The 15,541-nt window shown below is 47.6% G+C and overlaps 1 protein-coding gene across 1 annotated transcript in view; it reads right to left on the minus strand.

The window, feature by feature from the left end:
- Positions 1-15,512, minus strand: part of LOC102456845 (putative acyl-CoA dehydrogenase 6) — a 111,511-nt gene extending 95,999 nt beyond the window's left edge. Inside the window, exon 1 of the mRNA XM_006114488.4 lies at positions 15,297-15,512. Coding sequence (XP_006114550.3) covers positions 15,297-15,503 — 207 coding nt within the window. The 5' untranslated portion in view covers positions 15,504-15,512. The remainder of the gene's footprint in view (positions 1-15,296) is intronic.
- Positions 15,513-15,541: the final 29 nt, after the last annotated feature.

Here is a 15,541-nt window from a genome sequence, read left to right on the forward strand (position 1 = left end):
AGGATTATTTTGTGTGTAGTGCTATATTGTGGGAAAAGTCAGGTCACAGAAATTCCCTTTTCCATGTACAACTGGCAAAGAGTCTGAGCCCATTATTCTGCTGGATTCAGATTTTGCCACATTGACAACATTCTGGCCTTAGCTATAATTCTCTGTGATGAGTAATGACACAGAAACCCTATAGGACAGGGGTGGCCTACCCATTAGAGATGAAGAGCCAAAACAGCTGTGGATAGAGTGCGAAGGGGGGGTGGGGGGAGTTGTTGAGCAAAAAAACCCACGACCCCGCGCCGTGGGAAAATAGGTGTAAAGTAGGTGCTGGTACACCATCCTGGGGCATACCATCACAAAAAAAGCACTGGGAAGAGGTAAGAAGTACAAGCTCTGGGAGGGAATTTGGATGCAGGAGGAAGTAGAGACGAGGATGCTGGCTCAGGGAGGGGGCTCCAGGCTGGATAGTGTTGGGGTTAGTTGGAAGGTTGGGGTACTGAGCAAGCCGCAGGCTTGTGGATATGAGGGTGCAGGAGTTTGGGCTCGGGTGCATGACGGGCCCAGGGCAGGGAGGCTGGGTGTATGATGGGCTCGGGACACAGATTTTCAGTGTGTGGTGCAGGAGTGTTGTGGCAGAAGACTGGGGATGTGGGGGTCCAGGAGTTTGGGGAGGTGAGAAGCTCAGGACAGGGAGTTCCAGTGTATGATAGGCTCAGGTTTGGGGTATGTTGGGGGGGGGGTGCAGGAGTGTTATGATGCTGCGGCCAGATGGGGGGTTGGCCCCAATTGAGCTTCATTTTTAAATAAAATATTACGTCAAACGCAAAATGTTTCAGCGTTGTCTTTATTTCTGAGAGGGGCAGGGAACCTGTTTTGAGTAGGGGGTCACTGACCCACAGAAAAGTCAGTCAGGGCCACACAAGTGAGATGCAAAAAAACAACTGCTCCAAGCCCCGCCCCCCCCCTCCCAACGCTTCACTAATGTGGCCCCAACTGTGCTGGTGGAGGCAGGGGACTCGTGGGGGGGGGGGGGAGGTCTGGCCAGGAGGAGGGGACAGAGACAGCTGGGGCCAGTACCTGAGGATCTGGGTCTCAGGAAACACGCTGGCTGTTCTTCCTCTCCCCTTCCACAGGCACTCCCCCTACTCTAACCCAATGCCTCTCCCTTTCCCCAGAGCCAGGCACATACCCCCCCACAACATAATCCCCCTCCCCTTCCCCAGAGCAAGGCACACACACACACACCCCAACCCAATCCCCCTCCCTTCCCCTCCCGAGCCAAGCACCACCCCCTCTCTATACCAATCCTCTCCCCTACTCTAAGCTAATTCCCGGGTCCTTGAGGCGGAGCTGCCACTACTACAGCCACATGCGTCTCCCTCCAGGCACGGGGGCGCATACCCTGAGCAGCTGGCTGGGATGCTGTGCACACACCTCCCCCCTGAACCCAATTCCCTCCTTTCTCCTTCCCTCCCCTTCCCCAGACTAAAGCCAGGCCCCCCTCCCTCCCCCCACTCTACCGAATTCTAGGGTCCCAGAGCCGCCACTACAGCCGCATGTCTCCTCCCAGGTGCTGGGATGCGTGCGCTGAGCAGCCGGCATGCCATGCGGTCCCCCCAACCTAATCCCCCTCTCCTTCCCCAGAGCTAGCAACTCCCCTCCCCCACTAACCTTATGCCTAGGTCCCGGAGCTGGCGCTGGCGCCGTCACTGCCACACCTGGAGCCCCTGATTCTGTGTGCGACCCAGCCTGCATGTGCAGGATATGACACAGTACGCTGAGGGCCGTGAGCGGAATGGCATGGGAGATGAGCATGCATGAAGCTCACAGTGGCCTGGCTGTGAGAGCAGCTGACCTGAGCGGTTCTGGGTTCCGCCCCGTCAGGAGCTGCAATTTTTTTCTGTCCCATCAGGAGCCACAAGTTGGCCACCCCTGCTATAGGAGTTTCACTGGTTCATAATTAATCAGGCTGTTTAACTACCAAGAACATGTCATCACACAGATTCACCCTCTTCCCTGTCTCTCCATCACAGTAGTTCTCAAACTTTTTGGCCCTTGATCCACCTGGCTCCATGTAAATCTTTCCATGGACTACCAGTTGTGAATGGAAACTCACCATTAATTACATAATTACATCCAAACCATTTTGCTATTGCTGCAGTTAGGGAAAATGGTTTAATTTAAATTATTAAACAGATTAAGTGTTTTAACTTTCCCATGTTAATCAAACTTCATCTTAAATAAAGTAAAATGTTAATTTATGTCCAATACAAAAGGTTTCAATGTTTTCTTTACTTATGGCAGGGGGTGGGGAACCTTTTTGCATTGGGGGCCACCGATGCACTGAAAAAATCAGCTAGGAACCACAAGTGAGAAGCAAAAAAACTTCTCCCCAACACCCCCGCCCCACTGATGTGGCCCCCAACTGAGAAGCCTCGCTCCCCTGACTCTCCAGACCCATGGAGGGGGTTGAGACAAGGGGGACTAAGGTTCAAGGCTTTCCATAGGCCAGATTTACTTTTCTGGGGTTCCAGAGTTAGTGGATTATATGGACCCCTTTAGGCTCTGGGGTGGTAACAAAAATGAGGGGTTCAGTGTACAGGACAAGGCTGCCAGGGAGTGGGATAGGGATGGGGTGCAGGATTTGCGAGGGAGGTGGGATGCAGAAGGGGGAGAGGTTGTGAGGTCTGGTTGGAAGTAACCTGCTCAAGGTCATTCTTGGTAGCATCATTAGTGCCCACAAGGAGAAACAGGAAGGGGTAGCTGTCCAATGGCATGATTAGTCTCAGCAGATTCTCTGTCACATCCTGAATTCTAGTTCTTCTTGAATTTCCTGGTCTGAACAGCAGATGGATGCCTCTGTCCACATTAGGAAGAAGACACCAAACCATCACTATCTGTCTCATCCTCTTGAGAGTAGAGGTCATGGGACCCTTAAGACAATGCATCCCACATCTTCTGGATGATGAGGTCTCCTTCTGATCCCGTCCCTCAAATAACTCTTCCAAAGCATTCTCTGCTATAGTATCTGTGTCTTACCTCTACTCTGTTGGGAGTACATGAGTTCTCTTTCTTCTTCCGGAGGCTACATGCTGCCTATTTTCTTCCCTGCTCTGCACTGCCCTCTCTGATTCTTCAACATACTGTGCCTACAATACCAAACTCTGACTTCAATCCAGAAAGTCTTCATTTTCTCTGATGGAACACGGGATAGCTACTTGGGCCTCTAGCTCTTTAATCTTTGGTTCCATGATGGAGACCAGCTTGTACTTTGTACAGACATAGTCACTTCTCTCCTCAGGGTGAAAGACAAACATGGCATACCCTTTGCAGACCACAACAGCTGATCACTCACTATCCATACAGTCTTCCTTCTTAGAGCCTTTTCAGATGTTGTAGTTACTGTTCACAGAAGCCTGAAAGGGAAAAAAATTCTGTGGGAACTCCCCCCAGGCAAACTCCCTTGGTTTGCTCACCTCTTTTCTCTGCTGGGACTGGGGAAGGTGTTTGAGTTGATTGCTCCCAGCAGTGGGTGACTAGAGGCAATCCGCCCCCATGGCTAGTGCACGGGCTAGCCATCAGCACCCTGGGAACTCAAGAGCTGCTAAGTTTTAGTCAGAGGTGTTTAGTCATGGGCTGTGAGATTTTGTTTATTGCCCTTGACCTGACCATGAGTTTTACTAAAAATACTCAAATAAATCTTAGCCTTACTCATCGTCTTATTTTCTTCTAGGTGCTTACAAATGGATTGATTGATTATTCATTAAATTTAGTGCCTGGAAAGATAATGTAAGATGACTAGTTATAATTCCCTGAGTTGTCCTTAGATCCAATCTTTTACCTTTTCTAGTCCTCAGCTATGTTTCCTGACCTCCTTTAGTTCTGAGAGATAACTGCTAATGGCCCAGAGATCTCGTCAGTTAGTTCCCCTACATATTTAACTCTTAACTTGTTCTTTTCTTGTTTTAACTGGGGACGCTACACCAATTATTAAAGAATGTACCATACTGAAGATGGATCTGACTGTGGTACTTGGATTAATCAGCCTCTGAAAACAGAAAAACATCTGGGAGGAAAGACGTCCTGATAAAAACAATTAACATACATTCCCAAACAAAAACTGCTCAAAACAGAAGCAAGCATTAATGTTATATTTTCTGACACAGTGTTGCAAGAATCTAAATAAACTGCAGTTACAGTCTCACGCACAGCTTTTTTGGACACAACTGTTAGATGTCAAAAGTTTGCCAGTATATGGTCTAGCTTAGTCAGATGTGGTAATAAAGACAAGCAACGTGATATAGCTAGCTACGTTTGAACCACAAATACACTTCTTGGGCCTAATCTCTTGTTTAGCTTCCCACTGATTTTAGCAGGAATCCTATTCTCCTGTGAACAACAGAAGTAATCTATTGCAGTGGTTCTCAAACTTTAGTGGCCCAAAAACCTCTGTTTTAATATTTTTCATGGACTCCCCCCGCCAAGCACACTTCCTGCTAAGCCCAAAGCCCCACCTCCATTCCACCTTTTCCTGCTGTTACTCCATCTCTTCCCCTCCTCTTTGCATCCGCTCCCCAAAGCACACCCTGTCCCTGCTCCTCCCACTTCCTCCCAGTGCCTCCTGGGTTATCAGCTATCAAACCATACAAACTGAAACACCCTCTCCCCAACCTCTGCCCCACCCCTTCCTCCATCTCTACTTGGAGGCCCTGTCCCACTCAATCCATTCCCCCTCCCTCCATTGCTCTCCCCCACGTTCACTGGGCTGAGGCAAAGAGTTGGGATGTGGGAAGGGGGGCAGTCTCTGGGTTGGGCCAAGGAGTTCAGAGTGTGGGAAGAGGCTCTGGGCTGAGCCTGGGGCAGGGAGTGGCAGTGCAGGAAGGTGTGAGGGGGTTCAGGCTCTGGGAGGGAGTTTGGACACAGGATGGGACTCATAACTGAGAAACATTGATCTAATTGTCATCTGAAGAAGTGGGCTGTTCCCACAAAAGCTCCTGATACCATCTATATCAGGGGTTTCCAAACTTTTTGACATGGGGACCAGTAAATCCATTCACAAGCTTTCAGAGGACCAGTAACATTCATTTGCATTAAGCAAATAACGAATATGCAAATACATTGGTTTGGGTCCTCCCAAAGCCCCCAGGGCCAGCTTTAGCAAAGCTTTTGATATGGCCACCCACAACATTTTTACCAGCAAGTTAAGGGAATATGGATTGGAAAAATGGACTGTAATTTAATAAAACCCTGCACCACCACATTGTGTATTGAAAAGGGGCTCATTTATTTTCAGAAAGCTGACACCATCTTTGGAATTTGTTATCCATATTCTCATTCCAGATGGTAAATGCACCAGGTTCTCTCCATTCTGACACATTGTAGTGCCTTTAAACCTCACTGTCAGCAGTGGGGATATTTAAAAGGCACTGCTTTTACATTTTTATTCAGGATCTGCGTGCGCCCTGAACTGTCCTGCTCCCCGCTGGCCGATTCTCTCCCCCCTCCCCTTCTCCTTCCGCCCTGGGCCAGCCCCGCTGTCCCCGCCAGCCGATTCTCTCCCAATCTCTCCTGGCAAGCCCTGCTGCCCCCACCAGCCCTGCTTCCGCCAGCCGGTTCCCCAGCCAGCCCCACGATCTCCCCCAGCCAGCCTCACTGCCCCTGCACTCCTGGCCAGCCCTGCTTCTGCCAGCCGGTTCCCCTCCCTCTCCCCCCCCCCCCCGGGCAGCTCCATTGCCCCAACCCTGCTTCCCTGCAGCCCATATCCCAATCTCCCCTCCCCCCTCCACAGCCAGCAATAAGAGCTCACCTGGTAAACCTCACTATGCCTCTGTCGGGAGCCTGAAACATACGGCTGCATCCGCCCAGCCCGGCTGAGGGCTTGAGGAACCCAGCGCTGCAGGGGCAGTCCGGGAGCCCGGAACACCCTGGCAGCCACACTGAGGCCCGGTATTTTTTTCTCCACATAGTTTGAGAAATGCTGATCTATATGTTTTACTAGTCTATAAAGTGCTACCGGACCAATTTTTGTTTCTTTAGTATATTCTGTACAGACTAACTCGGCTACCCACTGAAGCTATTGATCTAATACTTGGATATACAGTTGTAGTCATCTTAGATTTCTGTGCCATACTTTGAGACTGAGAGAAACGCAAGTCAGGAACCTGCTCACAAAGCTGTCATTGCCGTACTTTAGGTGCATGTTAATCATTTCAGTGTCAGATGACAGTGGTAACGTCAATTTGATAGTGACACAGAAAGAAATGTTCTCAAAGTCTTAATACATCATGCTGAAGCTTATTTTACAATTCCATTCTAATCATTGAATGAGTTTAAAAGTGAAAATAATTATTTTCTCTGGCCACACGCACAGTATATTGGATGACACTTTTGTTACACATGTGTAACAATACTCCCACTCCCAGCTCCAAGATCCACCACAAAAGTTTCCTTTCTATCACAGTATTGTATAGTATATTAATGTAAATCAACCAAGGATTTGCCTCCACAATACTTATATAATTTTGCAGTCAGAGAAAAGAGGAGAATGTGGAGCCCAGGATCTGTGGGTAATATTACAGGCTTTCTTTGTGAATGCTGGCTTCCATGCAGTTTGTGCAGGAGCTCTCTGCAAGACTGAACTTGCATAATGGGAGGGGCTCCCAGATTTTGTGCTCTGAACCTTTTCCCTCCTGCATTTCTAGTGAAAGGAAACAAGATTGTAGACTAATATACTTTTAAAGTATCAAGCTAGATCATTTACTTCCTAACTGATACATTCTCCTTTTAATAACTGAACATCCTTCCTCTAGTCTAAATAATATAATAATATTATTATAATAATATAATCTGTTATTCCAACAACTAGATAGCAACATGTCACCTTCTCAATTAATTAGTGGCTAAGCTATCAAAACTAGTGGCTAAGCTTATTCTTCAATGATATATTTGTAATATCAGAAGCACGATACACTTTCCTATGGACTTAGGGATTGTGATAAAAATAACTCAATCAACTTCATTCTAGTGGTTTCAATGGGAATTGAGGACTTGCTTCAGTACTTTGCAGAAGGTACTCAGCCTCTGAAAGGATCGTGCTCTCTAATATTTACTACCACGCTGAAAACTTTAAATGCTCTATATTTTACACTAAGGAAATGTGTCAAACTTAGATCAGAAGAGATCATCATGATCATCTCACTGGACCTCCTGCAAATTGCAAGCTACAAAATGTAAAACACCCTTCCCTTTATGATTTAAAGACTTTGTGTTACAGAGACTCTACTATTTACAGCTCTTTACAACAGGGATGTTAAAATGCATTTTATGAAAATTAACACCAGCTTCTGCCTGCACCCCACACTGCTGCCTCTGTATCACTGTATCAGAGGCAGCAGTGTGGGGAAGGGAGAGAGCTGCAAGTAACCATCAAGGTTAATCAATGAGCCCAGGCTCATTGGTTAACCATGTGCACGTTTACATTTTCATATCCCTAGTTTAAACCTGCAAGTGACCCAAGGCCCCTTATTTCAGAGCAGATGAAACCCCCCACAAGGCCTTTGCCACTCTGACCTGGAGGAAAATTCCTTTCTGACCCCAAATGGTCAGCTCAACCCTCAGCATTTCAGTAGAGACCTGTGAAAGAACTCTCTGTTGTAATTCAGAGCCTCCTAGTCTCCCATCACCAACCACTGGGTATATCTGCTACTAGCGGTTACAGATCAGCTACACACGACTGTAGAGTGTTTCATCGTGCCATCCCGGCCATGGACTTATCAAGCTCAGACTTGAAACCAGTTAGGTTTTTAGTCCCTATTACTCTCCTTGGACGGCTGCTACAAAATTTCACTTCTCTGATGGTTAGAAACCTTTTTCTTATTTAAAGCCTAAACTTGTTAAAATGACATGAGCAAATGGATATAAAGTTATTGTTCCAGATTTCACTGTTGTTGTGCTGGTATAATCAGAGAGTTTCAGGGTGCCAAATGTAGGTATAGCATGCTTTAGAATACACAGGGTCTTAAATTATGCTAAATAAAGAGTCATAAATAAGAATTGGTCACCACATTGATCTGTAGCTTTGCTATGGGTATATAAACCAGGACTGCAAAGAGTCCAGTATCCCAATTATAGCTTAACAGCAAGACTGTGATAAGCAACCAGGCCAGGTAGCATAAATTGGAAGCTGATTTGCACCAAAGGTGGGGGTCAAACACGTGTGGAGAATGGCATAGGTTCATGCCTCAGAGCCCTCACTTCCACAAGCAAGACAAAATAATAAAGATAAATGCTGAGTTCAGATCTGCAGATTAAGAACTTGTTTCCTCAGTCTCAGTTAAATTTGAGTACAATAAGGAAAAAAGGTATTTCTCAGATTTCCAAGAGGAAGGGTGGTGACCTAAAATGTAGTAAAGGAAACTACTCACATGACAATTTCAATATCCCTGCTAAAAACAGCTCCCTAGAATTACATGAGTCTCTTCCTCTTCATGCTCAAACAATAGGAAAAATCACAGATTATTTAAAAATATAACACTGTAGTAGATTAGAGAAAAAATGAATGGAAACAGTTTCTGGGTAATGGAATCCAAAATAATTATTTCTATAACTTCTCCTGTTGATGTCAGGATTTGTCTGCTCAGAAGAAACCTACATTTACTTAACTAAAGGAGTAATTTTAAACAAGTGCAAATAGCTATGTGGACACTCCTATTTAATGACTTATTGCAGTTTAGAGACTGTGCTACACTGAAAACTTGGCAGACATAGTGTCAGTGCTCAGGCGTGTGAAAAATCCACACGCCTGAATAACATATCTATGCTGAGCTAATCCCCACAGTAGACACTGCTAGGTCTATGGAAGATTAATTCCATCAACACAGTTACCATCTGTAAGAGAGATGGAGTTCCTCTGGTGAATGAAAAACCCTTTCCAGAGCTACACACTGTCTGTTATGTAGTTATGCCAGTTTAGCCACAACACAGTATATATACCACTGTTTACATGATCTAGCTTAAATCAGATGGGAACAAGAATGTCCACACAGGACAGTTTAAAAGAGGCTGTTCCCACTGGGCCCACCGCACTACAGGCAGGCAGGAGGCTGCTCCCACCTAGCTCACCACGACCAGGGTCCTGCCAGCCAGGCCCGCCATGGCCAGGGGGCTGTTCCCGCTAGCCCGGCCTTCCAGTTAACTGGTTACCCGGTGTGACGGGGCAGCATCGCCCCGCACTGCGAATCCCACCGAGCAGGCGTTGCTCGGCACCCAGGAGGAGGCAGCCCGGCGCTGCGCAGCGTGTTCGCATGCCGCACCAGGGCTGACAGAGCCGGCCGACACGTGCCGCCCAGAGCGCGGCGGCAGAAGCAGGGCTAGCGCGGGGGCGTTTCCCCGCCCGGAGAGCCACACGCGTCAGACGACCCGCGGCGGAGCCGGCTGGCCCCACCCCAGTTCAGGCCAATGATGTCATGGAGGACGTAAGCGGCGGAACATTTAAAATGCCGCCGCCATGGCCAAAGGGGGGGGGGGGGAGGGAGAGAGGACGGGTAGCCGGGGTGGAAGCCCTGGGGGTGGCACCACGAGTCGGCACCCAGTGGTCTGGGGGAGGCCCCATCCGGCAGGCGGGACCAACCCCCTGGTTGGGGAGTAGAGCAGTGCCGGCAGCCTGTCGGCCAAAGGCAAGGTAAACCTCCCGGCGTGGGAGAGCCGGGGGCGGGAAAAGGAAGCAGCCCAGGGCAGAGCCCAGTAGGGCTGGTGTGTTACGGCAGGACGCCCCGTCAGCCGGACCGGAGCTAGACGGTTCCGCGTCCTTAGGGCCCTGGGCTGGGACCCGTGAGTGAGGGTGGGCCCGGGCCCCCCTTTCCCCTGCCCCAGAGCCGTGGGCAGAAGTCGAGGCTGGAAAGAACACCTCAACGACCCACAGCAAGGGTGCGCGGGTGGCAGTAAGGCTACCCCCCCCCCAGGGGGGAGGGTCAGCAGGTACCGGCGGGCGAGACTGGTACACCCGGTAAGCTTACCAGGTAACCAGTTAACCTTTTACATCCCTACTCCACAGTGAGGTAGGGCAGGGCTATTACCCCTATTTTACAGATGAAGGACTGAGGTACAAAGAAGCTATGTCACACAGGGGGTATATAGTATGAATGGAACCCAGGTCTCCCAAGTCCTATGCTAGTGCCCACTAGACCATTCTTCCTCTCTGTATTCAGTGATTTAATTTGTTCTACATTTTAGAGCTTCCAAGAATAATAGCTGGTGACATTTTCTACTATCTAAGAGCACATCTACACAGCAGGGCTAAAGGCGAATGAGCTACGCAACTTGAGCTACATCAATAGCGTAGCTTGTATCAAAAGAGCTTATTTTGGCTTTTGGTGCTGTCTACACGTAAGGAAATTCGAGAAAGAGAACTCTTCCTCTGACTTCCCTTAGGCCTCGTAAAATGAGGGTAACAGGAGTCAGAGTAAGAAGTCCTCAGCTCACCATTATTTTGACATTATGTTGAAATAACTGTTTGTAGTGTAGATCCGGTCTATGTCTAGACTACAACTTTTTTTCAAGAAAGATATGTAAAATACACTCCACAATTTGCGTACCTTTTTCGGCTTTTTTTTTTTTTTTTTTTTTTTTTTCAGAAGAGGCTTTTCGGAAGAGTCTACACTGGGCCAAATTTTGTAAAAAAAACCTTCTTTTGGAAGATCCCTTCTTCCTCGTGGAACAAGGAAGACAGGGCTTCCGAAAGAACACGTCTGCTCTTCCACAAAAAAAAGCAGAAGAACAAACGCATTCTCTGGACTCAGTGGAGGTTTTTTTTGGATACCAGAAGTATCCTGAAAAAACCCTGCAGTCTAGCCATACCCACAGACTTCGTTATTTTGGAATAGCGTCATAACACTGCTGTGTAGACATAGCCTCTGGGACAACTGTTTATCTAAGGTGTTTGTACACAAATGCAAGAAGCCTGGGAAACAAACAGGAAGAATTAGAAGCTCTGGCCCAGTCAAAGAACTATGATTTGATTGGAATAAGAGAGACTTGGCGGGATGACTCACATGACTGGAGCACTGTCATGGAAGAGTATAAATTGTTCAGGAAGAACAGGTGGGAGAGAAAAGGAGGAGAAAATTTCACAGACAATCCAGGAAGTTTTTGGAGAATGTTGGGGATAACTTCTTGGTACAAGTGCTAAAGGAACTGTCCAGGGGCCGTGCGCATCTTGACCTGCTGCTCACAAACAGGGAGGAACTAGTAGGGGAAGTAGAGGTGGGTGACAACCTGGAAAGCAGTGATTGAGGTGGTAGATTTCAGATCCTGACCAAAGGAAGAAAGGAGAGTAGCAAAATACACACCCTGGACTTCAGAAGACCAGACTGTGTCTCCCTCAGAGAACTTATGAGCAGGATTCCCTGGGATGCTTACATGAAGGGGAAAGGAGGCCAGGAGAGCTGGCAGTATTTTAAAGAAGCCTTATTAAAGGCACAGGAACAAACCATCCCGATGTGCAGCAAGAAAAGCAAATATGGTAGGCGGCCAGCTTACCAGGGACATTCATGGTGAGCTTAAACACAAAAAGAAAGCTTACAAGAAGTGGAAACTTGGACAGATGACTAGGGAGGAGTATAAATATATTGCTCGAGAATGCAGGTGAGTATTCAGGAAGTCAAAAGCACAATTCGAATTGCAGCTGACAAGGGACGCGAAGGGCAACAAGATTTCTACTGGCATGTTAGCAATAATAGGGTGATCAGAGAGAGTGTGGGGCCCTTACTGGATGAGGGAGGTAACCTAGTGACAGATGATGTGGGAATAGCTGAGATACTCTATTTTTTCTTTGCCTCTGTCTTCACGGACAAGGTCAGCTCCCAGACAAATGCACCTGGCAATGCTATATGGGAAGGAAGTGGACAGTCCTTGGTGGGGAAAGAACAAGTTAGGAACTATTTAGAAAAGCTATATGTACACAAATCCGTGGGCCTGGATTTAATGCATCTGAGGGTACTGACGGAGTTGGCAAATGTCATTGCGGAGTCGGCAAATGTCATTGCGGAGACTTTGGCCATTATCTTTGAAAACTCGTGGAGATCAGGAGAGATCCCGGATGACTGGAAAAAGGCAAATGTAGTGCCCATCTTTAAAAAAGGGAAGAAGGACTATCCAGGGAACTACAGACCTGTCAGCCTTACCTCAGTCCCTGGAAAAATCATGGAGGGGAACCTCAAGGAATCCATTTTGAAGCACTTTGAAGAGGGGAAAGTGATCAGGAATAGTCAACATGGATTCACAAAGGGCAAGTCGTGCCCTGACCAAACTGATTAGCTTCTATGATGAGGTAACTGGCTCTGTGGATATGGGAAAGTCAGTGGGTGTGATATACCTTGACTTTAACAAAGCTTTTGATATGGTCTCCCACAATATTCTTGCTAGCAAGTTAACGGAGTATGGATTGGAGAAATAGACTGTAAAGATGGACAGAAAGCTGGCTAGACTGTCGGATCCAATGTGAAGCGATCAACAGCTCGATGTCAGGTTGGCGGTCAGTTTCTAGCGGAGTGCCCCAAGGATCTGTTCTTGGACTTGTATTGTTCAGTATCTTTATTAATGACCTGGATGAGGGGATGGATTGCACCCTCAGCAAGTTCGCAGATTACTCTAATCTAGGTGAAGAGGTAGATAAGATGGACGACGGGGATAGGGTCCAGAGTGACCTGGACAGATTAGAGAATTGGGCCAAAAGAAATCTGATGAGGTTCAACAAGGACATGTGAACAGTCCAGCACTTGGGACGGAAGAATCCCAAGCATTTTTACCGGCTGGGTAAAAGATAGGAAACAAAGGGTGGGAATAAATGGTGAGAAGGGAGAGAATTAAATAGTAGTGTACCAAGGGGGGCTCTACTAGGACCTGTGCTGTTCAACATATTCAGTGATGATCTGGGGAAAGGGGTAAACAGTGAGATGGTAAAATTTGTAGATAATACAGAATGTATTCAAGATAGTTAAGTCCAAAACATACTGGAAAGAGTTACAAAGGAATTTTACAAAACAGGATGACTGGGCAACACAATGGCCAAAAAAAATCAATATTGATCAAGACAAAATAATGCAGATGGCAAAATATAATCCCAAATATATATACAAGCTGATGGGGTCTAAATTAGCTGAACCCATCAGTAGCGCGATCTTAAAGTCGCTGTGGATAGCTGTCTGAAAACATCTGCTATGTGTCTAGCAGCAATCTAAAAAACTAACAGAATATTGAGACACATTAGGAAAGTAGATAATTAGATAAGACAGAAAATATATTGCATTCATATAAATCAATGGTGCACACACATATTGAATACCAAGTGCAGATTTGGTCACTCGCAGCTCAAAAACGATATATTGGATTTGGAAAAGATACAGGGAAGGGCAACATAATTTAGGGATGTGGAAGGTTAACTGGTTAATCTTAACGAGTGATACTTACGAGTTCCAGTTTACCAGTGGGGACTACAGCAGCTCCCTTCTCACTAAAGACAGAGGGTTGCTCCAGCCCCTCAGAGCAACCTCTGTCCATGACAGCCCTGGACATCACACAAGCATGAGGGCCACAGGCAGGGACTGCTCCAACTAGGCTGAAGCAGCTTATGTCCACAGTGGGCCTGGGTGTCTCTGAGGCAGGGACTGCTCAGGCCGGACTAGGGTAATCCCTGCTGGGGGGGGGGGGGGGGGGGGGAACCTCCAGCCCAGTGGCAGGTAAAGCCCTCCCACCTCCTCTTTAATCAGTTAAACAATATGTTTAACCAGTTAAACAGGATTTTACATCCCTAATAGAAATTACTAATCAGGACTATGCAGCACTTTAAAGACTAACAAGATGGTTTATTAGGTGATGAGCTTTCATGGGCCAGACCTAATAAAGCTCATCACCTAATAAACCATCTTGTTAGTCTTTAAAGTGCTGCATAGTCCTGTCTTTTGTTTCAGCTAGACCAGACTAACACGGCTACATCTCTAGAAATTACTAGTAGTTCTTTCCTCATATGGAATGTGTTCAGATTAAAAAGACTGGACCTTTTTAATTAGGAAAAGAGATGATTAAGGGGGTGATATTACAGAGGTCTATACATTCATGAAAGAAATGGAAGAAGGAAGTGTTATTCACTCCTTCACATAACACAAGAACTAGGAGTCAATGAAATTAACAGGCATCAGATTTAAAACAAAGAATTTCTTCACAGTCAAGCTGTGGGACTCTTTGCCAGAAGATATTGAGGAGGCCAAGATTATAAAAGGGTTCAAAAAAGAACTAGCTGAGTTCACATAGACTAGGTTCCTCAATTACTATTAGTCAATGTTGGCAAAGATTGAACACCATGTTCTGCATGGTCCTCGCCTCAGTTTGCCAGCAGTTGGCTATGGGTAATGAGATAAATCACTCAACAACTGCTTACTGTGTTTACTCCCTCTGAAGCACTTGTCATTAGCTACTGATAGAATACTGGGATAGATGGATCTTTGGTCTGATTCAGCATGGTAATTTCAATGTTCTTCTATAGAACCCAAATGTATCTGCTTCTGCTGTAACAGGCTAGCTCTCACTGCCCTCCCAGAGCTGAGATGGAGCCCAGGAGTTCTGATAGGGTCTCCTGCCATGTGGTTAGTAACATACATGGGAAGCAGGTATAAGTAGTGGGGGAAGGTAATGCCATCCCAAACTGCCAGGCATGGCCATGCCCACACTCCATCTGCAGACCATCCAGGCTTCACCTGTGCGGATTCTAGGGCAGAATGCCCTCCCTGTGTCCCAGGGAAGATGGGGAGGCACCCCTGGAGGGCTGGAGGCTTGCCCTAGCAGTGGGGGGCAGAGCTTCCGGCAGAAGGGGTAGGGCTGGAGGCTTCCATCCCACAGCCCTACATTCACCCACCGTCCATGCTAACAAAGTGAAGATATATAGTAAAATTCTAACCCTAATCATGCCCCCTAAGTGACTTGCCACAAGATGTCAGATCACGTGGTGAGCAGAGCTGAGTGAGTCCAATATATACGTGTCTTTCTTTTATACCACCGGGCATTAGATACAGGGGCCTGCCAGCTGCTAAACTAGCTGCCCCAAAACTAAAGTTTGCAAGTTCCCACCTAGCCTCTGCAATCACAGGGGAAGTTGTTTTCCTCTCCCTCCCCAACCAACATCTGGAATGCAGCCACTGGCAAGGCAGGCAGGCGGGGGACACAGCTGACGGAGGGGGCTGGAGAGGCGAGTCAGAGCCAGCTGGGGCCTCGCGATCACGGGTTCCCGCTGTAGGGAGCCGCCCCCGGGCTGGTACCTTTCGCAGAGACGCCCTCACGGCGTAATGCTCCCGCGTGTACAGCAAGTGGGCTCCTTCTCCCGAGGCTGCAGAGGCGCAGCTTGAGCTGCCGGGCCGAGCGGGGCCGCAGAGCACAGAGAGCCCCTGGCCCCAAGCCCCACGCGCCCGCAGGCCAAACCAGCAGCGAGCCATGGCGAGGGCTGTACTAGAGGAAGCAACACACATGCGCAGTGGCCGCCGCCCAGCGCCTGCAGCGGGGGCCG

This window comes from Pelodiscus sinensis, chromosome 2 (genome assembly GCF_049634645.1).
Source record: "Pelodiscus sinensis isolate JC-2024 chromosome 2, ASM4963464v1, whole genome shotgun sequence".
NCBI classification, from domain to species: Eukaryota; Metazoa; Chordata; order Testudines; family Trionychidae; genus Pelodiscus; species Pelodiscus sinensis.